Source organism: Macrotis lagotis, chromosome 3, assembly GCF_037893015.1.
Source record: "Macrotis lagotis isolate mMagLag1 chromosome 3, bilby.v1.9.chrom.fasta, whole genome shotgun sequence".
NCBI lineage: Eukaryota > Metazoa > Chordata > Mammalia > Peramelemorphia > Peramelidae > Macrotis > Macrotis lagotis.
The window spans coordinates 290921893-290945843 of record NC_133660.1 but is presented as its reverse complement, the minus strand read 5'-3'; the positions used below and the strand labels follow the sequence as shown (position 1 = coordinate 290945843).

General features: G+C 37.6%; 1 protein-coding gene across 1 annotated transcript; it reads left to right on the top strand.

The window, feature by feature from the left end:
* The first annotated feature begins 19681 nt into the window (after positions 1-19681).
* LOC141519479 (olfactory receptor 4D10-like) lies at positions 19682-20626 on the top strand. The gene has a single exon (XM_074231715.1). The coding sequence runs from the start codon at positions 19682-19684 to the stop codon at positions 20624-20626; it is 945 nt and encodes a 314-aa protein (XP_074087816.1).
* The last annotated feature ends 3325 nt before the right edge of the window (positions 20627-23951 follow it).

The following is a 23951-nucleotide window of genomic DNA, read 5'->3' as shown; positions in this document are numbered from 1 at the left end:
AAGAAGATGATGATGATGATAATGATGATGATGATGATGATGATGAAGGACTTTGCATTTAAGACTTGATTCCAAAGACTTATCAGGCTAAGATTTCCTGGCAATGTAGGGGAGGGGGAGGGGGGAGGAGAATTAAACAAAAGAGAACATCTATTTGGGGTTAATGACCAGCAAAAGGTGGAAAACAATGAGCAGAATTTCCCAGATTTTATTACTAATAATTTAAGGGTAAAGTTACTTGATCTACTTTATGTTCTCAAATTAAGATATTACTAAGAAAGACAAATCAGTGGGATAGGTGGGGTTCCATAATTTCATAATTCCTTCAGTTATTATAATGGATCAACACACTCAGAATTATAATTTCATATAAACCCCAATGAAACAAACTTTAGAGGCAAATGAAAACAGAATGCAAATTAAATTACATTTAAAGAATTCACAAATGGGCTGACTGATGAGGAGGATTTTACATGTCACCAAGAAATTCAAGACATAAGCTTTTTACTCTGGTTTCTTATCTAAAGAATGTTTAAGGTTCTAAATATGTTTTCACATCCCACAAGACCAATTTTGGTCAGATGAGATTAATATTAAGATGAACTTTTAATTGTCCAAAATTTGCAGTAGAAATGGGCCAGACTCCAAATTAACAAAAAGAAAATCAAAATTTTCCACATCACTTGAAAAATTCAAGAGATATCTTAAGTGAAATAAAAAGAAATTTAGACTGAAGATTGTTGGTCTCAAGAAGCCTAAAAGTGTTCCATTTCTGACTACTCAAACAATCCATCATCAATGGGTTTTAAACTTCACATAATCTAGACTTTGGGCTAAATGCTAGGAATACAACTAAAATTGTGAGATAGTCCCAGTCCCCAAAGAGCCAGCAAGGTAAGTATCTGCCTAGGCTTTTGTCCTCCTAATTGTTTGGCTTGATCCCAAAGCCCATCACCAACTGCCACTCCTCAGATTAAACTACAAATGCCCTCTTTGTAACAGAAAGCCCTTCACAATCTGGTTTCCTCTTTGTTCCACCAAACTGGACAGCTTTATTGTCGTCCTATATACAATTGTATTGGGCAACTAGATGATGCAATAGATGGAATGCCAGGCCTAGAGTCAGGAAGACAATCTTTCTGAGTTCCAATCTCAGAATCACTTAAACCTGGGCAACTTACTTAAACTGGAAGTTCCTCATCTATAAAATGAGCAGATAAAGGAAATTGCAATCATTTCACTGTCTTTGTCTAGAAAACCCAAAATGGAGACACAACTGAAAAGACTGAACAAATCAAAAATATACAATAGTACCTCTCCCAAACCTTGCATCCTTTCATGCCTGAAACAAGTTTCTTCCTCACCTCCCTCCTACACAAGCCCTACCTACCTTACTTCAAGACTTTAGTCAAGATCCACAGGGCTTTTCCTCAGTTATTATAACTATACTCCTACATAAAAATTACTTGTATGGAATTTGCAATTATTTATCTCTGTTCCTGTTGTTTCTTTGATAAGATTATCAACAGTATGGATTTACTCATCCCTTAGTGAGTAGATGGAAAGACTTTAGATAAGTGAAAGTAGGGATGATAAAGAGGATGATTTGGCAGAAAAGTCATGAAATGGAATTATATGCATGGAGAAAGGTTGGACCTGTGAAGAAGAGCCTTTTCATCATCTGAGATAGAATTTGAGGAGGCTTCTGAGTGATGTGACAGAAGAAAGAGGGGAGAAGAGAGATCTCTTGGTGAATGATAGCATTTGTAAAAGTGAAATATGAGGCAAAGTTCTCAACTGACAGGTAGGGAGAAGGAAGAGCTATGGGAGGTTTGAGGAAAAGGTTGGGGAGACTGATGTGGTTAGTAGCAATCAATTAGAAGGATTAAAAGTATTGTTTTGCCTAAATGAGAGTCCAGTTCAGAATAAATCATATAAATTTAGAGAAGGTCCAGTCAATATTGTATTATGATTTTCTCTGCCTTCACTCAGCAGCACAGAAGTGGGAGTGAAAATAGCAGCTGGTGGCTTTAATTGAAGAAGAGTAAATGTGTATGTTCTTTAGGAATTAATTTTTCCCAAGGTAGAAAGAAGGAAGAAGAAAGGAAAAGGAAACGTGAGGCCAAAGAAAAGGAGCATGAGCAAATGGAACTAGCATATCATTACAGGGTGAAGGAATTTGGTTTTATGGGGCTTACCCAAGTCTCCAAGACTGATCCTCAACCTGATTCTTTTTTATTCCTGGTATATATATATATATATATATATATATATATATATATATATATATATATATGTATGTATGTATTATATATGTATTATATATATGTATTATATATATGTATATATGTATATATGTATATATATGTATATATATGTATATGTGGATATAGATATAGATATAATAACTGTGCTGGGAAATTGTCTTATCATGCTCACTGTGACATGTGAGTCTCACCTCATACCTTGATTTCCTGTTCCAAAATCTATCCATTACAGACATTGACTTCTCCTCCATCATTACTGCAAAAGTTTTGCTAGATCTTTGAGATGAAGGAGAGATATAGAACAATACAGAAGAAAAATCAAGGTGCTTTTAAAAACGATAGAAAGACACACCAAATCCTCCTCCATTCAAGGAATATCTATATTAAACACAACAATCAAAAATGGAAAAATCAGTGCCATGGAAATCAAGAAACTTGATCATACCACTTACTCCCTGTGCAACCTAAGGCAAACGATGCAAGAAAATTTACTCTCAGAGAAATTAAAGTTGCCAAAGTATGGGATGGATAATAGAGAAATTAGAAACTTCCTAAGTATGAGGTAACAAAATTTCAGAGTTGGGTAGGATCCTAGGGGTCATCTAGTCCAACCAACACTCAAACCAGAATCTCCTCAACAGAAAATCTACTCTTTGCTCTGGAGCTCCTTATGATTTCCATCAATGGTCTTCCCATGTTTTGGTTCTTACTACTCATGTTGCTGAGGTCTTGTCAGTGATTAAAGACCTTCAAGAGTACAAATCATTACCTCCTTAAGCAGACCAGTCCTCTATGAGACCTCTCTAATACAGGATTCTTAATCATTTTTGCGTCCTGTATCTCTTTGGCAGATCCCTATTCAAAGGAATGTTTATTATGTCTACATTATATTATGTCTTCATAATTATAATTAACTATAAAAAGAGAATTTTGAATTGAAACCAGTTACATTGAAATTCAGTAAACAAGATTTTAAAAATTCCAAGTTAAAGAATCCCTTCCCTAAAAAAAGAATTAAAAAAAAAAGAATTCCTTGATATTTATACTTAGACCCTTAGGGACTGGAAAGCCCTCTTCGGCATACCTTCCACGATCATTAGGAAATTTTTCAAAAATCTAAGTATATTTCTTCTGAGTTACCATTTGTCTAAAACCATACAGTCAATATGAAAGATAGGATTCAAACCCTCTTCTAACACTAACTGCCATGTTCTTGTTCCATCCATTTATCAAAATCAAGAAATCTTAGAGAAAATGAAATCTTAGTGACTCCCTGATCCAACCTCTTAGCTATCCTAATTGTCTTCCACTGGGCATTCTTGAGCTTATCAACACACTTCCTAAACTATAGGGCTTGGGACTAAAGGGAATTCAATCTACAGCAGACTGCAAAAGCATCACCTGGTCTTGCACACTATAACTCTGCGCTATAAGTTCTCAGGTTTTTTGACTATTATGTCATATTTTTGACACATATTGAGATCACAATTTAACTCCTCCCCTTCAAATCTTTTTCAGATAAACTGAAATCTAGTCCTCTCTCTCCCCCCATCTTAAACTTGTGAAGTGAATTTTTCACCCAATTTCATCTTATGTTCTAAATGGTGAACTGATTTGGGGATCCTGACCATAAGCCAGTATCTGGACTTCAATCTGAGTTCCAATACAATTTCCAACATTTATGACCTATATGACTGAGCAAATCCTTCAAACTCTATTTGCTGGTTTCCTCAACTATAAAATGATAATAGCACCTGCCTCCCAGTGTTGTTTCATGCATCAAATGAGATAATAATTGGAAAGCAATTAGCTTAGGGCCTCCAGTCACATAGTAAGCACTATCTAAATGTCAATTATTGCTGTTGTCACTGCTACTGCGTTGGTTAATTATTTTGATTGTTTTTATTATCTTTGCATCTAAACTATACCTATTAATCTAATGTCATCTGAAAATGGGATACGTCAATACAGAAGGAGTTACATTGGAATGTCTCTAAAATCTCTTCTCTCTTCTGTCTTGGCCTTTGTTTGCCCATGTGTATCTCACTTCATTTTAAAAGGAATAATTCAGATTAAATTTAAAATGTCACATATAAAATTTTGTTTAATTCTTCAGAGAACCAGATGTTAAATACTTACCAGCACATTGCACTGCTCTTCATGTTCTATAATGTTGTACAGGATGGAGCACTGGACTTGGCATCAGGAGGACGTGGGTCTAAAATCAATCTCAGGAATTTATTACCTGTGTTACATGGAGCAAGTCACTCACTCTAGAGCAGCCACAGTACCACATTTTAAAGCAAAGGGGTTAGACAAGATGCTTTTCAGGATTTCATCCTTTCATCCTAATGCCTTATTTGAAGGTTCTTTGAGCTACAACATTCTGGAGTTCTCTTTGCTAAGATCCTCTCTGGCTCTAACATTCTGTGTTTTAAAGTTTCTCCAAGATCTAGGACTCTGTGAGCCATGGCCCCTTCCAATTCAAACACTCCGCATTCTCGGATTTATCTTTGTTCACTTAGGACCATGGGATCACAGATCTAGGAATGGAAAGGAAACTTAAAAGCCATCCAGTTCAAGACCCTCACTTTAGAAATGAGGAGACAAACTCAGAGAGCTTAAAATTGACTATACGAAAACAAGATTAGAACCAGGTCCTCAGTCTGATGTTAACTTCTAGGCTCCAGCTGAATGAGAAGTAGTTGGCTGCTTTCAATTCTGTCAATCTCTTGTCTAAGGATTCTTCACATTCAAATATTTCCTTTTAAACTCTGATGTTCTCCATTCTGTTTTCTAAGATCTCTTCAATCTCCAACATTCTATTATTCTGTAACTTTGATCCTTATTCCTCTATCTAGGATTCATATTTTGGCTGGACGTGATTCTCCACTTTGTTGCATAATCAGAAAATCCCTTTCAACATATATAATAATGGGAAATCAGCCCTCTGTGTTTAAGCATAGGAGAAAGAAAGAGAATTCAAAAGGAAAGAGGGTGTCAAGTAATACAGAATTCAAGGAGAGTGACCACTGAGGGAAGAAAAAAACCACTGGAGGAGGGAGTCATTTGTAGGAAAATCATCAACAGAGTGGATGGACCAGATTGCAGGGAGATGTGTATGGCAGCCTCAATGTTATGCTTTGGGAATTCACAGCAAGGTTTCCTCCACTCTACAAATATTTCTCCACACTGACTCTGTTTTCATATTACTAATAAGTGTGTTGGAAGAGACCCCAGAGACCTCGTTCAATTTTTGTTTACTTCTGAGTGTGCCTAAATTTTATGAGTAACTGAATCGGATTAATAGACAAATGTCCTCAAAAGCTAAATGAGTTTTCTTTCCTTCTTTGAATTATGAAAGAACTATCTTTTTACATATTGTATGTCCTAGCAAAATGAAAGCTCTTTTAGGAGAGAACCTATATTATTTTTGACTTTTGATCCCCATTGTTAGTTTTTCTAACTTTCAAAGAATGAATTCTTTTTCATTAATGTCAAGTAATCAATTATTAGCAATTATTATTTGAGCAAATAAAGAATTCCAGTAGATAGCAGTATAACTGAGCATTATCCTTTTCTCCTGTAGTCACTATTTTATATCTAAATGACAAGGTTTCTGATGTGTTTTGATAACTCCTCATGCATTTTCTCTTTCTGTCTGAAGTATACTCCAGTGACAAGTTTGCTTACATTTCTGCCTCTGTTGAAATTTTTCTTCCTTTTATTATGTCTAAATGTTTTAACTTTCATTAATACAATTGGGTAGTCAAATAGATGAAGCAGCTAGGTAGCACGGTGGATAATGCACTGGACTTGAACTCATAAATATTTATCTTCATGAATTCAAATCTGGCCTCAAGTTCCAACTATGTGGGCTTTAAATAACTTGAGTGTTTGCCTCAGTTTCCTCAGTGTAAAATGACCTGAAGATGAAAATTGTAATCCATTCTAATATCTTTGCCAGGAAAATCACAAATGGGTTCATGAAGAGTCAGATACAATTAAAAAAACAACTGAATAAGGGGCGGCTAGGTGGTGCAGTGGATGGAGCACCGGCCCTGGCGTCAGGAGTACCTGGGTTCAAATTCGACCTCAGACATTTAATAATTACCTAGCTGTGTGGCCTTGGGCAAGCCACTTAACCCCATTGTCTTGCAAAAACCTAAAAACAACTGAATAGCTAAAAGCAAATAAATAAGTCAAACAGCAAAGGAAGATAGCATGCAAAAAAATCAAAAGACAGCAACAAAACCTCCCAATCAAAAAAAGTCTTAACAAAAAATAAATAAAAAAAAATAGCCTTCTGGAACAATAGAGGGAAATAATATCAAATGTAGTTGTGATTTTGAAGACATAACTGAATTCTTTTATTACTTCTAATCTCACTAAAGCAACAAAAACCATTTGTCTTGATTTTTTATAAGGTATAATGACTTTTGTTCCTGATATTCATCCTGGGTTTTGTCTGTTTTTTCTTGTGAATGTTAGCTTTCTTTGCAGATCTTTAGTCAGAGTAGTTTCTGCTTTTCTTTTTTTTTTCACTGTACCACATCTTATTTCTCCCCATGCTTGACCCTTTTTTGGAAATCTTTAATATTTGGAATTCCTTATAGCAAAAGAAAATTCCACACACAGTAAATGACATCTAATGTATTGTCTTGACTTGCTGTTTGAATTGTGTTATAACAGGACCTGCTACAAACATTTTTGTATGATAGAAAAATCTTTTCTACATTTCAATAACTTTTTGAGTACAAAATTTAAATAAGAATTATTGACCCAAATGGTATAAATCTTGTTTATTTTCGTATCTTTTGGATATTTAGATTTGGAGAATACTGTCTAATGTTCTTTAAAATGATGAAATGAGTTCATATCTCCACCTGCTGGTGGATTCAGTTTCATGCCAATATGGTGTTTGCTGCCTGGAAACTACAGGAAAAATGCCAGAAACAGAACAGAAGTTTGTATGCAAAATTTGTAGATCTGATCAAGTTCACTAATACTATCAGTCATGAGGGTTTATGGGAAATTATGTCAACATTTGGTTACCTGGAGAAGTTCATCAGTATTGTACATCAATTTCATGATGGCACACATGCCCGGGTTCTGTTAGTTGACAATGCTCTCAAGATTTCCCAGTCACCAATGAAGAAAAACAAGGGTGTGTCCTTACTGCCATACTTTTTAGTATGATGTTTTCAGACTTGAGGTCAGCGACTGTATTGATGGCAAATTCTTTAACTTAAAAAGGCTACAAGCCAAGACCAAAGTGGAGGGAGTGTTGGTGCATGATCTTCTGTTTGCAGATGATTGTTCACTGAATGCAGCCTCTGAAGCTGAAATGCAACAAAGTATGGCTCAATTCTCTGCTGCTTGTACTCATTTTGGTCTAACAATGAACACCAAGAAAATCCAGGTGCTCCATCTGCCAGCACCACATCCATAAGTAGAACCATCTATTACAGCAAATGAAGTTTTGATGACTTGACTGTGGACAAGTTCATTTATCTTGGCAGTGTCCTTTCCAAGGAGGTACACATTGACAATGAGGTTGACACACACATTGCCAGAGTTAGCTCAGGATTTTAGAGGTTCCAAAAGAAAGCATGCGAGAGAAGAAATATGACACTGACTACCCAACTGAAGGTCTACAGAGCCATTGTATTGGCCTCATTGCTATTTGCCTGTGAAACATGAACAGTCTACCAGTATCATGTCAGGAAATGGAATCATTTTCATTTAAATTGTCTTAGAAAGATTCTGAAGATCACAAGGCAGGAGAAGATACCTAACACTCAGTTCCTTACTCGAGCTAAACGCCGAGCATTCCAACATCACTATAGAGAATGCCACTACGATAGGCTGGTCATGTGGTTGGCATGCCAGATGCACACTTGCCAAAAAAACTATTTTATGGAGAACTCACACAGGTCAGAAGAAGCGATACCAAGACACCCTGAAGATCTTATTGAAGAAATTTAAAATTAATTGTACAGTTTGGAAGAATTGGTATAGGACCACCAGAATGGTGAGGCCTCATCAGTGAGGGGGCTGCACTCCATGAGGAAGGCAGAATTGAAGCAGCTCAAAGGAAACACGACATACATAAGTTTAAAGTACCCAACTCAGGTGCTCACATGGATTACTCATGCCCAACCTGTGGGTAGAGCATTCCAAGTTCACACTGAACTGATCAGCCATAGTCAGAGACACTGTTATTTATTTCAAATATAGTGATGTCATTTTGGTCTTCTTTGATACAAAGGACAAGAACTGAACTGAAATTTGTCTTTTAAATTTGCCTGTTCCCAGGAATACATTATTGACATTAATAGCAATTCTGTAGGATAACTGTGCATGACTTTAAAATTCTCAGCAATCCAATGATCCAAGACAGTTCTGAAGGACTTATGATGAAAAATGTTATCCATCTACAGTAAAAGAAATGATGGAATCTGACTGCAGATATAAATATACATTTTCTTTATATTTTTAGGATATTTTTGACTGTGTTTTCTTTTATAGCATGACTAACATGGAAATATGTATAGCATGACTATACATGTATAACTTACATTCAAATGACTTGTCTTCTCAATAGGAGGAAAGAAGAAAGAAAGGGAAAAAATTGGAACTCAAACATTAAAAAAGTTTAAAATTAAATTAAATTATAAATTAAAAGTTTAAAATTGCTTTTACATGCAATTGGAGGAAAATATAAAAAAGAGAAAATTGACTCTTCTTAATAGTCTGAAATTTATCCATTTGGCCAACATGGAAATTTGATAAGAAATACAATGAAAACTTTACCTTCAATACCTTTTCAATTCTGGATGGATTTATTTCATTTACATAAAAGGTTTACTTTTTACAGTCAAAATGTCCTGTTTTTCCAGTTATAATTCTCCCTTTTTTTGGCTGATTAATAAAAATATTCCCCCTCATAGATAAGGAAAATAATTATGACATTGGTATAGCAAAGAGAGTATAACCTTTTAGTCAGGAAGATTTGATTTCAAATTCTTCTGATGCCAATCAGCTGTGACATTGGGCAAGCTCACTGATTTCTCCATGTCTTAGTTTCCTCATGTGAAATGAGGAGGCTAAACTCGATGGATTCTAAGGTCCCTACCCAGTTCTTGATAAAGTAAAATTTTTATGTTCTTATAATTTTAATTTATTAACAAAATATCAGTATTTCTGTTTATCAGAAAGTTTGAGCCTTCAAATATAATTTGATATATAAAAAAATTGAATCTCATTGGAGGACTAATCTGAATGTCTTGGCATTACTAAATGTTAAAATTAAATTAAATTAAATATTAAAAAGTCATTAAGAAATTTCTGGGGGCAGCTAGGTGGCGCACTGGATAGAGCAAGGCTATACCATAGTATTCAATTTCTAGTAGATGCAATCAAACTAGAAAGGCTTCGATGATAGACCATGAATTGTGTCTGTTGCCCAAGCTAAAAAATCATACCACCATACATTTATGTACTATTTTAAGTCTGCAAAACATTTAAGATTGCATTTAGTTCTCATTTCATCTGGAGATGTTCCTTACCAAAAGACTGATCAAGAGGGAATTTCAGTGCCAGCAATTGAGAAAAGTGTGTATGAGGTTAGAAGGGTTCCCAATCCAGTCAAATCACCCCAAATTTTAAAGAGCAAATGTCCTGATTCTTTGCACTGGCAACTTCAGCAGAGGTTCCTTTGCACAAGGCAATGGGGTTAAGTGACTTGCCCAAGCTCACACAGCTAGGTAACTATTAACTGTCTGAGGTCACATTTGAACTCAGGTCCTCCTGACTTCAAGGCCACTTGGAGTGCCCCACCTAGTTGCCCCCTCAGCTGAGGTCCTTAAAGAATAGGTGAACTTTTCTTGTCAGAAAAAAGACTTTTTCTCTGATGCTTCAAAGAGTTCAGAAGCAACCTCAGGGCTCAGGGACTCAGGCAGAAGTTGTCACAATAGCTCCTGAAAATAGAGGCTGGGCAGTCTGCAAGGAGAGTCATCCAAACCTAGACAGGGTAGCTGTGTGGTATGAGTTGCCATGACTTCCCTGAAAGCTACAGTAGAATATCCAGCACATGGAGTTTCAGAGATCTGAGCCAGAGCATGCTGGTTTAGTTGCAGAAAAGGCCTATCACTATCCTAACACTGCTCTTGAACCCAACTCAGTATTGAAATGGGAACCCGAGGAGGAGGGGGGAAATGCCCAGATGTGCCTGTCTTCAGGGTAGCAGAATGATAGAACTGGTGAGAGTAACCTGCAACCCCCTCCCCAATAACAGCCCAGGAAAACTTCCATCAGTCATTTATAGAAGTCTGATCCCTAACACGGCTGAGAGTGGCAGAGAAGGAACAGGGAAAAGAGCAATAAATTAGAAACCAGAGCCCCAGGTTCAAGTCTTGGTATCAAGTAACTGCCATTTGAATGAATTATTGTACTCCCTTTGCTGGTAGAGAGCTTAGCATAGAGCCAGCATATCATGGTTGCTTCATAAAAGTCTATGGATGTTTCATTATTAATGTGTTTCCCAGTTATTAAAATAAGTATATTACAGCCTATTATAAACCACCTCTTGAAATCTTGGTAAACATTGAATAGCAGTGCAGCCCAATGGTTTTGGTGTCAGAGACCTGGGATGGAAATCAGTTCCTCTCATTATCCTGTGTGACTTTAGGTAAACTACTGACCTTCTCTGATCTTCATGAGAGGGTGGGAATAACTGGACTCCTAACTTCCACTCCAGTCTGAAATCTATGATACTACAAAGAGAATATATGTGAGAACACTTTAGAAAAAAATTACATCTATAACAAAAATGTAAAGAACTGAGTAGATTTCAGTGGAAATCTGAATGGTTGAGAAAGAAGGATGGATGGATGGATGGAAGGAAGGAAGGAAGGAAGGAGGGAAGGAGGGAAGTAGGGAGGGAGGGAGGGAAGGAGGGAGGGAAGGAAGGAAGTGAGGGAGGGAAGGAAGCGAGGGAGAAGGGGAGAAGGGGGAGAGGAGGAGGGGAAGAGGAGAGGAGGGAGGAAAAAAGGAACTTCAGTAACAGCTAAGAGGATTGAGGACAATGAAAGGCAGAGCAGTTTGTCCAGCTACTCTGCCTCTACCCCTCCACCACCACCTCCCTGACTCATCCCTAGTTATGGATATAATGTGCACTCTTTTGAGTGCTAAGACTCTACTGAGTTTCATACATAAGGGAAGGATGAAAGGAAGGAATGGTTTTAAGCACCAAGGACAGAGATTCTCAATACTCTACTGGATTGCTCGTGATTTGCAAAGGTCAAACAAATACCATGGACTGGTAGAAAATGTAAGACAGATATCTCATGTCTGGTTGAGCTTGCCTGCCAGTACAGAGAAGTGAACACAAAGAACTCTCTGACCTCCTACCAAAAGTACAAAAAGTCAAGGATCAGGAATTGGAAATGGAGAAGTAGGGGCAGCTGGATGGCACTGGGGTGGCTAGGTGGAACAACCCTGGCCTTGGAGTCAGGAGTACCTGAGTTCAAATCCAGACTCAGACACTTAATTATCTAGCTGTGTGACCTTGGGCAAGCCACTTAACCCCATTGCCTTGCAAAAAAAAAAGGGAAATGGAGAAGAAGTTTCGGACTACTATCCCCAAGAGATGTCTGATGGTTTGATGTGTGTGTGTGTGTGTTATTATCAGATCATGTAGGGGAAATAATTTATCACTGCCACCCTGACATAGTTCATTCATCAAAGATACTAATGACCAAACAAATTTTAGGAAAACCTCAATTAGCCAAAGTACATTGAAAAAAACAGCATTCTGATTAAATGAATTTCCTGATTAGTTCAGGATTAGAAAACTTTTTCTGGTTTTATAGGCCCTTAGAATTTAGATCGAAAAGAAACCATCTAGTCCAGTTAGAAACCATCTAGTCCAACTCTTTCTTTTAGAGATGAGTAAATTCAGACTCAGAAAGAATAAGTGACTTAAAGAAGATTACATAGCCAGCGACTAAGTAGAAGCTTATTAAGGAAAAGCTACCTCAAATTTCTCAATCCAATCTTATGCCTTTGGTAATACTGAAAGAACAGAACCGTATATTTTGTAGAGATCAAAGACTAGGTTGTACTTCCAAGTCAGCACCCTCAGAAGCCATTCTTACTGTACGAGATGATAGATGAACAAGTAGTCCCAGGAAATTGATCTGTATCTGGACTGAAACTTGCTCTTTTTTCCTCAGTAAAGTAGGCTCATCAATAATGAGACCTGGTAAGTATCTTAGAGAAGACCCAGCGTGACTGCTTCCTTTTAATGATTACTTCAGAAAGTAAGCCTCCCATTGGTGAAGTAAACTTAACCCTTGGTCATGAAGCCCAAAAGTGGAAAAGCTAGTATTAGAATCCAGTCTTCATATTAATTGGCACATGCTCTGCCCCTTGTACCAAGGAACTTAAATACCTATATATCAAGAAAGTTTCTCACAATGTTCTTAGGAGGAAGAGAATCAGAGAAAGGCAACAATGGCCTTTACAGTAAGGCAACAAGGGCATCCATAATTAAAGCCCCTTTTCTTGTCATTTTCCACATCCCTAAAATGAAATGCCCAGAATAATTCTCATTCTTTGAACTTCCTGATTTTATTAGTCTCAGTTGGATGGGTGTTTGATGTTTCTAATAGGATCTGAAGCAAAGGAGAGAGCAGAATTTGTAGGCATCACAACAATTTGAGTTATTGTGTACATTCCTTCTTATTTAACTTATTCTCTGCCCTGTAAATGTCTGTGTATAGTCTATAAAGGAAGTGATAGGAATGAGAGGGAGTTTTATCAAAGAATCAAAATGACCAATGATGGTCAAAGCAGGAAGCTGACATAAAAGGAGAAGTTTGAGGTGTAAACCAAACTGCAAAGTCCCAGGAACAGAAGAGACCTGAGGCAGGGAATGAAGAGGCAAAATATGTAACCTGGACTCAGTAGCTGTAGGTGTCAAATTCCAAAATTCTCAGGTGTGCTAGGATGCAGACTACAGCAGGAAGAGGGATAAGCGAAACAGTGGTGTCTAAGACTGTTGGTAACTGGGTGGTTCAATGGGTACATTCAGGAAAGCCTGAATTCAAATCCAATTTCAAATGTTTATTAGTGGTATCAACCTGGACAAGTCACTTAACTTCTGTTTGCCTCAGTTCCCTCAACTATAAAGAAGGGATAATAACAGTACCTATACATTTTGATTTTATTTTTATTGTTTATGAATGTGGGCTTTGTTTTGAGACATGGATAATATGGAAATATGTTTTTCATGACTTCAAATATCATATAAGTAGCCTTCTCAAGGCATGGGAAAGATATAAGAAGGAAGCAGAGAATTTGGAAGTCAAAAAAAAATTTTTTCAAAGCAATGGGGGTAGGGGCGGCTAGGTGATGCAATGGATAGAACACCGGCCCTGGAGTCAGGAGTACCTGAATTCAAATCCAGCCTCAGACATTTAATAATTACCTAGTTGTGTGGCCTTGGGCAAGTCACTTAACCCCATTGCCTTGCAAAAACTAAAAAAAAAGCAATGGGGGTTAAGTGACTTGCCCTAGGTCACTCAGGTCTTCCTGACTCCAGGGCTGGTGCTCTATCCACTAGGCCAGGCTGCTGCCCCAAAAGTCAAAATTTTTTTAAAAAGAAAGTATGTCATTGTTTTTATATACACTTAGGGGGAATTATTAAAACAAAAAAATTGGCTATTCTTAGCAGTCTGAAATTTATCCATTTGGCCAACCTCAAAATTTTATCACTGATTCAAAGAAAATTTTTCCTATTAATATTTTTAAATTTTGGATGGATTCTTTTCATTTGTAAAAAAGTTTTAATTTTTTCACATTCAAAATGTTCTGTTTTTCCAGTTATAATTTTCCCTTTATTGTGACTGATTGAGAACAATGTTCCATTCATAGTTAAGGGAGATGGCTATAACACCGGTGTAGTAGAGAGAATCATACACTGAAAGTGTATGATTTCAAATTCTCCTTCTGATGCCAAAAATCTGTGTGACTTGGGCAAGCTAACTAAATTCACCAAGCCTCAGAGTCTTCAGGTGAAATGAGAAAGTTGAATTAGATGGACTCTAAATTTTCCTACTAGTTCTTGAGAAAGTAAGATTTTAATGTGCTTACAATTTAAATGCATCAAGAAAATATCAGTCACTGAAAATTATATCTCTTCTATGTTTCTGTTTATCAGAAAGTTTGATTCAAATTTAGTTTGATTTATCAAAAATGGAAATCCATTAGAGTGCTCAGTTGAATTTCTTGGCATTACTAAGTATGTAACAAAAAGTCATTAAGAAGTGTCCTTTGCTGGGCCCCTTGTGGGTTAAACCCTAAGTGCCCTCCTACCCAGGGTACCCTTTGGCCCAGCTCATCCCACCAGGGACCTGCATGCCTGCTCTAATTGCTCTGTACTCTGTACCTCTCTCTGGAGGTGCTCCTACCTGCCCTGGCTCAAAAGAGCTGCATAATAGACAAGACCCATCCTCCTAACGTGGGAAGGCGGCCAGCATGATGGCCAACTGTGAGTGGTGTCAGGGTCTGGGACACTGAACATAGCTGTCTGATGAACTAGATCATTTGGCTTATCTAGATCTGTTCTTTTGCTGAAGTTTGTATACAGAAAGAACAATGGGGAAATGATCATAACCATAATGATAATAGCATTTTAATGTTTACAAATCCTTGTTAAAATATCATATTGATCCTCTCAACAAACCTACAAGGTAGGTACTCTGATTATTCTTATTTTGCATAAGAGGGAACTGAAACAGAGAGTAAGTGGTTTGCTCAGGATCACAGTGCAGGTGTCTGAATCAGGATTCCAGATCACATCTGTCTGACTCTACATCCTTTATTTGAATGTCTCAAGCATTTATGATTTCATCGGTGTAAGCGACAGCCATCCATTAAAATAGCATTTTGTCTGTAGGAATTGTAATGGAAGTAAAATACAACCCTCTGTGCTCAGACAGTTATGGAGTGATCCTAGAACAGGGTGAACCTAGAACAAAAGACACTTTTCGTATCCTGAGTCCCTTACAAGATACTTTTGCTTGTGACATGATCATGGGAGTTTTAGCTCTCTTAGTCATCCAATGCTAAATTTAGGGAAAGAACCTTAAAGTCATTTAGTACCATGCCTTCATTTACAGATGAAGAAATTGAGCTCATGAAGGTTGAATGATTTATCCAAAGCCACCAAAGTGGCAGGTGACAGAGACAGGATTCAAAGTTACCAAGGAAGAGATAGGAATGAGTGTGTATTAAGCTCCTACCATCAGTCAAACATAACAGTACAGTGTAGAAGTGTATGGGAAATGTACCATTATTATCTCCATTTTACTTTTTAGGAAAATGAGATTGCCCTAGGATATTTGAATTGTTGAGAGCCACATAATTTGTTAAGTGTTAAGGCCAAATTGAAATGCTCAGCTTGGTAACGGCAGACCCAGAGCTCTGTCCATTACACCAGCCTCTCTCACCTGGTTCCTTATTTAAACTTGAGTTCTCTTCCTCTCACTCCCATTCTATTGGCATGACCTTCAGGAACCTACCCTTACTAGGTCTAGTCACAGAAGGTCAAAGTTTCTGACTTTAGTGACAATATTCACATATTAAAATACATACATTGAAAAATTCATTTATGAAAAATAATAATTTTGGATAATTTATAAGTTTTATCTCTGTCTGACAGAGTGATAAGAATGTTACAAATAATACCTAATTGAACCTCACAAAAATCCTGGAAAGTAGGTCTGTTATTATTTATATTTAACAGAAAAGAAAAAGTGCAGCAAACAGAAGTTAAGTAATTTAAGTCCAAGATAACACAGTCAGTAATGAAATCTGGACTCAAACTCAGGTCTTCCTCATTCCAGGCTCAGTTCTTTATTGCCTGAATTACGCAACTATCACTTAAAGTGCTGGTTTGTTTCAAGAGGTCTAGAAGGGTTTCTAGAAGAAACTTTAGAAATTCTTGAGTCCAAGGGGCAGCTAGGTGGTGCAGTGGATAGAGCACTGACCCTGGAGTCAGGAGGACCTGAGTTTAAATCCAGCCTCACACACTTAATAATGACCTAGATGTGTAACTTTGGGCAAGCCACTTAGTCCCATTTGCCTTGCAAAAACCTTAAAAAAAAAAAAAAGAAATTCTTCAGTCCAAAATCCTCAATTTATAGATAAGGAAACAGACCAAAAGGTAACTGACTTGTACAAATTACAAGAAGCAGAACCCCCTCATCTTCAAGGCTCTAATCCACCACACTGTTTCTCCCTTTTTTATGGCAAAGTTTTTTTACCAGTGGAATGTGACACTGAACTTTGCAAGACTGTACCATGCTGCTAGATTTCTAGTGGATGCAACCAAACTAGAAAAGACTTCATGACAGTGTGTATGTCTCTTGCCTGACCTAAAAAATAGTATTTTAGTATTTTAAGGTCTTCAGAACCTTTTAGAGCTCATTTAATTCTAATTTGATGCAGGTGTGCTCATTAACAAATGGTTAGGCAAGATGGAATTTTAGCCACAGCAAGTCAGGAAAACTGAATGTTAGGGTTAGAAGGGATCCCAATCTCTATCAGCAAGGAAAAGTCCACACAGACCCCTGATGGAAAAGGGCAAAATATCCTGAGCCTTTGCACTGACAAATTCAGCAAATGTTCCTAAAGAACAGGTGAGCCAAATGAGGATGGTCAAAAGATCCTCAGGGCTCAGGGACATGGGAGAAACTGCCCCAGAATAGAGGAAACTGCCACAGTAGCTCCTGAAAATAGAGGCTGAAAAAACAGGCCACAAAAAGTCTCTATACAGAAAGTATACTAAGTATGTATAGTATGAAAGAAAGGGATGGGTTTAAGCACCAAGGACAGAGATCCTCACTATTCCACTGAATTTCTTGTGGTTTGCAAAGACCAAATAGCACGGAATGTTAGAAGATGTAAGATCAAGGAATCTCATGTCTGAATGAGCTTCCCTGCCAGTACAGAGAAACAAACACAAAGAGCTCTCCCATCTCCTGCCAAAAGGATAAAAGGTCAGGGAAATGGAGAAAATTCAAATCACTATCCCCAGGATAGGTATGGGTGTGTGTGTGTGTGTGTGTGTGTGTGTGACCAAACATATTTCAGGAAAACCTCAATTACACAAAATATTGTTAAAAGACTAGTTCTCTGATTAAATTAATTTCCTGATCAGTTCAGTATTAGAAAAATTCTTCTGGCTAAATAGACCCTTAGCATTTAGACTGGAAAGGAACCATCTTGTCCAACCCTTCATTTTACAAATGAGCAACATGAGACCCAGAGAAAATAAGTGACTTACCAAAGATTAGATGGGCAGTGACATAGTAGGAGTTTGTTAAGGAAAAGTTCACTCAAATCTACCGGTCCGTGTTTTGCCACTTAACAACTGAGAGAACAGAACTGTATATTTGTGGACATCAAAGACCTTGTTGTTCTTCCAAGTCAGAATCCTCAGAAACCATTACGAATGTATAATATGAAAAATGGCCAAGTAAACAGAGGAAACTGAGCTGAACCTGGACTGAAACTCAGTCCCATTTTCTCACTAAAATAGGCTCATAATCATCTAGAGTAGACACGTACCTTTGAGAATACCGAGTAGGACTCTTTCATTTTAAAGATGAAGACGCTAAGCCTTGGGTAGATGAAGTGAACTTATCTGCGCTCATGAATTCCATAAGTGAAAAAGATGGCATTAGAATCCAGATCACCAAAATGCTTGGAGCATGCTCTGCCCATTGCTCCAAGCTGCTTAATGTCTACAGATCAGTCAAATGTCTCACAAAATTCTGAGAAGGAGGAAAATAAGGGAAATGTCACAATGAACTTCATAGGTAATTAGAGGGTCCATAATTAAAGTATCTTTTCTTGTCATTTGCCACATCCCTTAAAAGTGCCCAGAATCATTCTCATCCATTGAACTTCCTGGTTTTACTAGTCTCAGCTGGATGAAATTTGAATGTTCCTGACAAGATCTGAAGCAAAGGCGAGAGCAGACTTCACAACAATCTGAGTTATTGTGCCCATTCCTTTTTATTTAACTTAATCTCTGCCCTATAAAGTCCATATATAGTCTAAAAAGGAAGTGGTGGAACTGAGAGGGAGTTTTACCAAAGACTCAAATTGGCCAATGATGGTCAAAGCAGTAAGTCAACAAAAAAGGAGAAGTTTGAGATCTAAACCAAACTGTGAAGCTTCAAGAATAGAAGAGAGCGGAGGCAGGGAGAGAAGAGGTAAATGATGTAACCTGGACTCAGGTGTACTAGAATGCAGGCTGCAGCAGGAAGAAGAGTTCATGTAAATAATGGCGTCATTTCTTATGTGCCATTGTCTATAGACAATGGCATATAATGGTGTCCAAGACCATTGGCAACTGGGTGGTTCAATGGGGAGACTGTTGTACATAAAGTCAGGAAAGCCTGAATTGAAATCCAACTTCAGGCACTTAATAGTTACATGGCCCTGGACAAATTACATTAACCTCTGTTTGCCTCAGTTTTCTCAACTGTACAGTGGGGGATAATAGTAGTACCTAAATTTTTTCATTTCATTTTTATTGTTTGTGTTTTTGTGCTTTGCTTTGTGACATGGAATATGTTTTACCTGACTTCAAATATTTATTAGATATTATATCGCTTACCTTTCCAAGGCATAGGGGAGGCACAGAAAGGAAGGAGAGAATTTGGAATTCAATTTTTAAAATGAATGTTTAAAACAGAACTTTAAATATAATTTGAAAATTTTTAACAAAATTAAAATATATTTTCTAAAAACGACACGTCCAACACAGAGTTGTGGTGAAGAATAAATGAAATGATATTCGTACAGCAGAGTGCCTGATATGTATGTACTATATTAATTCATATTCCCTTCCCAAAGATAGAGCAGACTCAACATCAGCACAAGGACCTTCTGAGCAATATGGTCTCCTTCTTCCTCAATACACTGGTATTCCTAGATCCATTGCCTCCTCCATAGGAGAGGAGCTTATCTGTTGATAAGTGACATGAATTTTTAAATATAATGAGCATTTGTATTTCCATTCTGTCCTCAGAATTAAATAGTAAAGAAAATGACCAGAATCATTAAGTATCTGGCCACTGGCCTCTGACTTCATAATCAGATAAAAGATGCCATAATAAAAATAGCTGATGGGGATAGAAATAGAAGAGAGTATCTTAAAATTCTGTGCTTACAAAAGGACATAGGGAGGTGACAAAATTGAGTAAGGAACAAAAGGACTTTGCAGGACTTCTCACTGCCTTGCCACATTCACACATAAGGTTCACTCTCACTCGCCCTATTTATAACATTGCATCTTTTTTTTCTCGAGGTGGCAAAGAAAGTGGAAACAGCTAATGGAACTGGAAAATCACACCAGAGTGAAGGAATTTGTTTTTAAGGGACTTACTCAGTCTCCAGGTCTAAGTATCATCATATTTATTTTTCTGTACCTGGTGTATATAACAACTCTACTGGGAAATCTCCTTATCATGCTCACTGTGACCTTCGAGTCCCAACTTCACAACCCTATGTACTTCCTGCTCCGAAATCTAGCCATTTTGGACATTTGCCTTGCCTCCATAACCACTCCAAAGTTTTTGCTGGATCTTCTAGCTGAGAGAAAGACCATCTCTTTCAATGGCTGCATGACTCAAATATTTTTCTTTCATTTCATTGGTGGGACTGATATTTTTACTCTTTCTTTAATGGCTCTTGATCGTTATTTGGCCATCTCAAAGCCCCTTCATTATGTGACCCTCATGAGTAATAGAAGGTGCTTTGGGCTCTTGGTGGCCTCCTGGATAGGGGGTTTTCTACACTCCATTGTACAGATCTCTCTATTGCTCCCACTCCCCTTCTCTGGGCCTAATATCATTGATAGCTTCTACTGTGATGTCCCCCAAGTCCTAAAACTTGCCAACACTGATACCTTTGTTCTGGACATCCTAATGATTTCCAATAATGGCCTAATCATAACTCTTTGGTTCTTTTTACTCATTGTGTCCTACACCATCATCATGGTGATGTTGAGGTCTCACTCAGGAGAGGGCAAGAAGAAAGCCATCTCCACATGCTCCTCCCACATCACAGTAGTCACCTTGCATTTTGTCCCTGGTATTTATGAATATGACAGGCCCCTCATTACCCTTCCCTCTGACAAAGTCATCTCAGTCATCTTCACTGTCATTTCCCCTCTCTTGAATCCCTTGATTTACACTTTGAGAAACCAGGAGATGAAGTCAGCCATGAAAAGACTATACAGAAGGCTTGTACCTCCTGAAAGGAAATTAGCTCTGTGATAATGGGGAAACAGGAAAGATAAATTTTAATGCACCAAACTTCTTTTCAGGGGACCAAAATGAAAGTCAATTACGAATCCAAAGTTGTAATTACAAGTAGGACCCACTAAAAAGACTTGAAACTATATGAGTGTTGGTCCTCCTCTCCTATTGCCTAAATTAGTATTGCCTTGTCTAATTAGCAAGGTTATTGGTAGCACCCAAAACCAATACAGGACAGTGAGAGCAGAGGGGAAATAATGACCCTTGTCAAATGCACTTTATATATCTTAAGGATCCATGTAAATGTGAATTATTATTATATCCTTATTAGGTGACGTTTAAAAATCTAAAATGGAATGACAAAAATAACATATGTCCATTATTTCTACAAGGTTCATCACTGTACAAAGACAGCATGTCCCAAAGGGACAAAGTGATGTCTTGCAGAGAAATCACTGACTCTAAGAATGGGTAATTCCATAAAGTACCATGGAAGTGGCACGAGGCCATTATTCCAAGAGTAGAAAATAAAGTATATATTGAACAGACTGACCATCATCAAATGACTAATTATCTTGGTTTTCTTAAATACAAATCAGGTTGTCATTATTAGGTATTAAAAGGGACAGGAGAGTGTTTCCAGAAATGATTGTGACATAAAAACAGGGGGAAGGATCAATAAAATTTGTTTCCAAAATAATTTCATTAAGATCTCCGCTGTTTAAGTCAAGAAAGCACTGGTGGGGGCATCTAGGTGGCACAGTGGACAGAACACCAGCCCTGGAGTCAGGAGTACTTGACAAATCCAGTCTCAGACACTTAATAATTACTTAGCTGTGTGACCTTGGGCAAGTCACTTAACCCCATTGCCTAGCCAAAAAAAGAAAGAAAGAAAGAAAACACTGGTGGCTAGGGATAAAAGTAGAATGTTGGTGAAGGAATAAGTAAAAATGGAAATCTAGGAGGATAGCAAATACAGATATCGACTACAATTTTCATAAAGGCACCTTGCTTTACCACAATTATATCTTCTTCAGACCCAGCACTGTTCTCTGTCCACAATGGACTCTTAGTTAATATTAGCTGATAAGAAAGATGGAAGGATAATAAAGGAATGTTTTATACACATGCATACACATATAAATAATTATCCAGGCTACATTCTAATCAAGATGAGATATGGAAAAAACAGTAGTCTGGGAGTAAGGAGATTGAAGTTATATCCCTAATCCTCCTAGAGACACAATCCATGCCTGTAAAGTGAGTCACCTTCTTCAGGTCTCTGTTTTTCACAAAACTGAAAAGACGTAATCAAAGGATTTGATTAAACAATTTCTAAGAGAAGAAAAGCAAATCAACACCTCTATGAGGAAACTGCTCCAAAACTCTAATCCTAAAGAAAATAGGAAATAAACTCTGAAGTATTATTTCATCAAATTGATATTGATGATAAAGATGGAAAAAATATTGGTAGAACTCTAAGAAGGGAATCATATTAATGCACAATGGGGTTGGGAAATGGTTCAAACACCATGGAAAATGTTTGAAATATGAAAAAAAATTATAAACACCCCCATTCAGAGACAATCAAAGGACCTTTCATCTGGCAGACTGTATGACTATTGTCGACGAACCAATTGAACTGAACCCAGACAACTTCATTGCCATAAAAATTGCCACCAAGGGATAATTATTTTAATCTTCAACAGCACGTGGAGCTAGGGCAATAGCTAGGAGATAAAGGACTTTAATCTTTGCTTGCTGAGGTAACATCCATCCCTGTAAAATTCCAGATTTCTTAATTTAAGAACGAGTATTTCATTTGAGGTCCTTCAACTAATGAGCGGTATCAAGCCTACAAGGGAAAACTAACTTTTACCCTGGGACTAAAAACTGTCAATCTCAGTGATCCAAGAGACATAATTGCCCCATCATAGGAACTCCTGGGAGCAGAGTTTGATACATGTGAAAGAGAAATTATTCAAACATGGAAAAGAGAGCGGCACAGCACCAGATGCCTTTGCTTCTAACATAACTTTCTAAACTACCACAAAAGTAATCATATTGTGAGTTCAAAGGGTCCCAGGACTGAGCTAGAGAATTCTTCCCCCTAAATAGAGCCCCTTCTACTTAGTCACTGGTCCTGAACCAACTGGACAAGACCTTGGAACTATACCAGTGAGTCCACCTTCAACAGAACAAAGTTGTTCCAAGATTTGAGGAAGAAGAAAAATGAGTACTATGTCTTTGTAAATATATATATATGCTCTCCCATTCATGGGCAAGAAATGCAAAATACAGAAAGGAACAGTGGATGAAGCAAAGATCATGGATTACAGTTACAGCTTAGTCATGAATAGTTGTTTGACCTCTAAACAAGTTGTTTTTCTGTTTATGTTGGCTGAGAGGAAGGAAGGAAGGAAGGAAGGAAGGAAGGAAGGAAGGAAGGAAGGAAGGAAGGAAGGAAGGAAGGAAGGAAGGAAGGAAGGAAGGGAGGGAGGGAGGGAGGGAGGAAGGAAAGAAGGAAGGGAGGGAGGGAGGAAGGAAGGAAGGAAGGAAGGAAGGAAGGAAGGAAGGAAGGAAGGAAGGAAGGAAGGAAGGAAGGGAGGGAGGGAGGGAGGGAGGGAGGGAGGGAGGGAGGAAGGGAGGGAGGGAGGGAGGGAGGTGGAGAGTTGAGAAAGAAAGAAAGAAAGAAAGAAAGAAAGAAAGAAAGAAAGAAAGAAAGAAAGAAAGAAAGAAAGAAAGAAAGGAAGGAAGGAAGGAAGGGAGGGAGGGAGGGAGGGAGGGAGGGAGGGAGGGAGGTGGAGAGTTGAGAAAGAGAAAGAAAGAAAGAAAGAAAGAAAGAAAGAAAGAAAGAAAGAAAGAAAGAAAGAAAGAAAGAAAGAAAAAAGAAAGAAAGAAAGGAAGGAAGGAAGAATGAAGAAGAAAAACATCCACAATGAGAAAAAGCAGAATGAGGAGGAAGAAAACAAGATGAAGAAGACTGAAGAGGGAGAGGAGGAAAAGGAGGATGAAAACAAGAAGAAAAGCAGAAGAAAAGATTTTGCTTTTGGGACATGATTCCAAACTATCAAAGACTGATTCAGAGCTTTATCGGGATCCAATTTCTCCAGTATAGGAGGAAGGAGAATTAATGACCAGGTCAGGGTTAATGACCAAGGAAAGATGGAAAACAGTGAGGAGAAGTTCCAAGATTTTATTGCTAAAAGCTTAAGAAAAAAAACTATTTGTTCTACTTTATGCTTTCCAATTTCGATATTTCTAAGAAAAGATCGGTCACAAGCGACTGTATATGTTGCGCTGAAGAAGTACTTACTTCCTTCAATTTCCAAAACATTTCAAC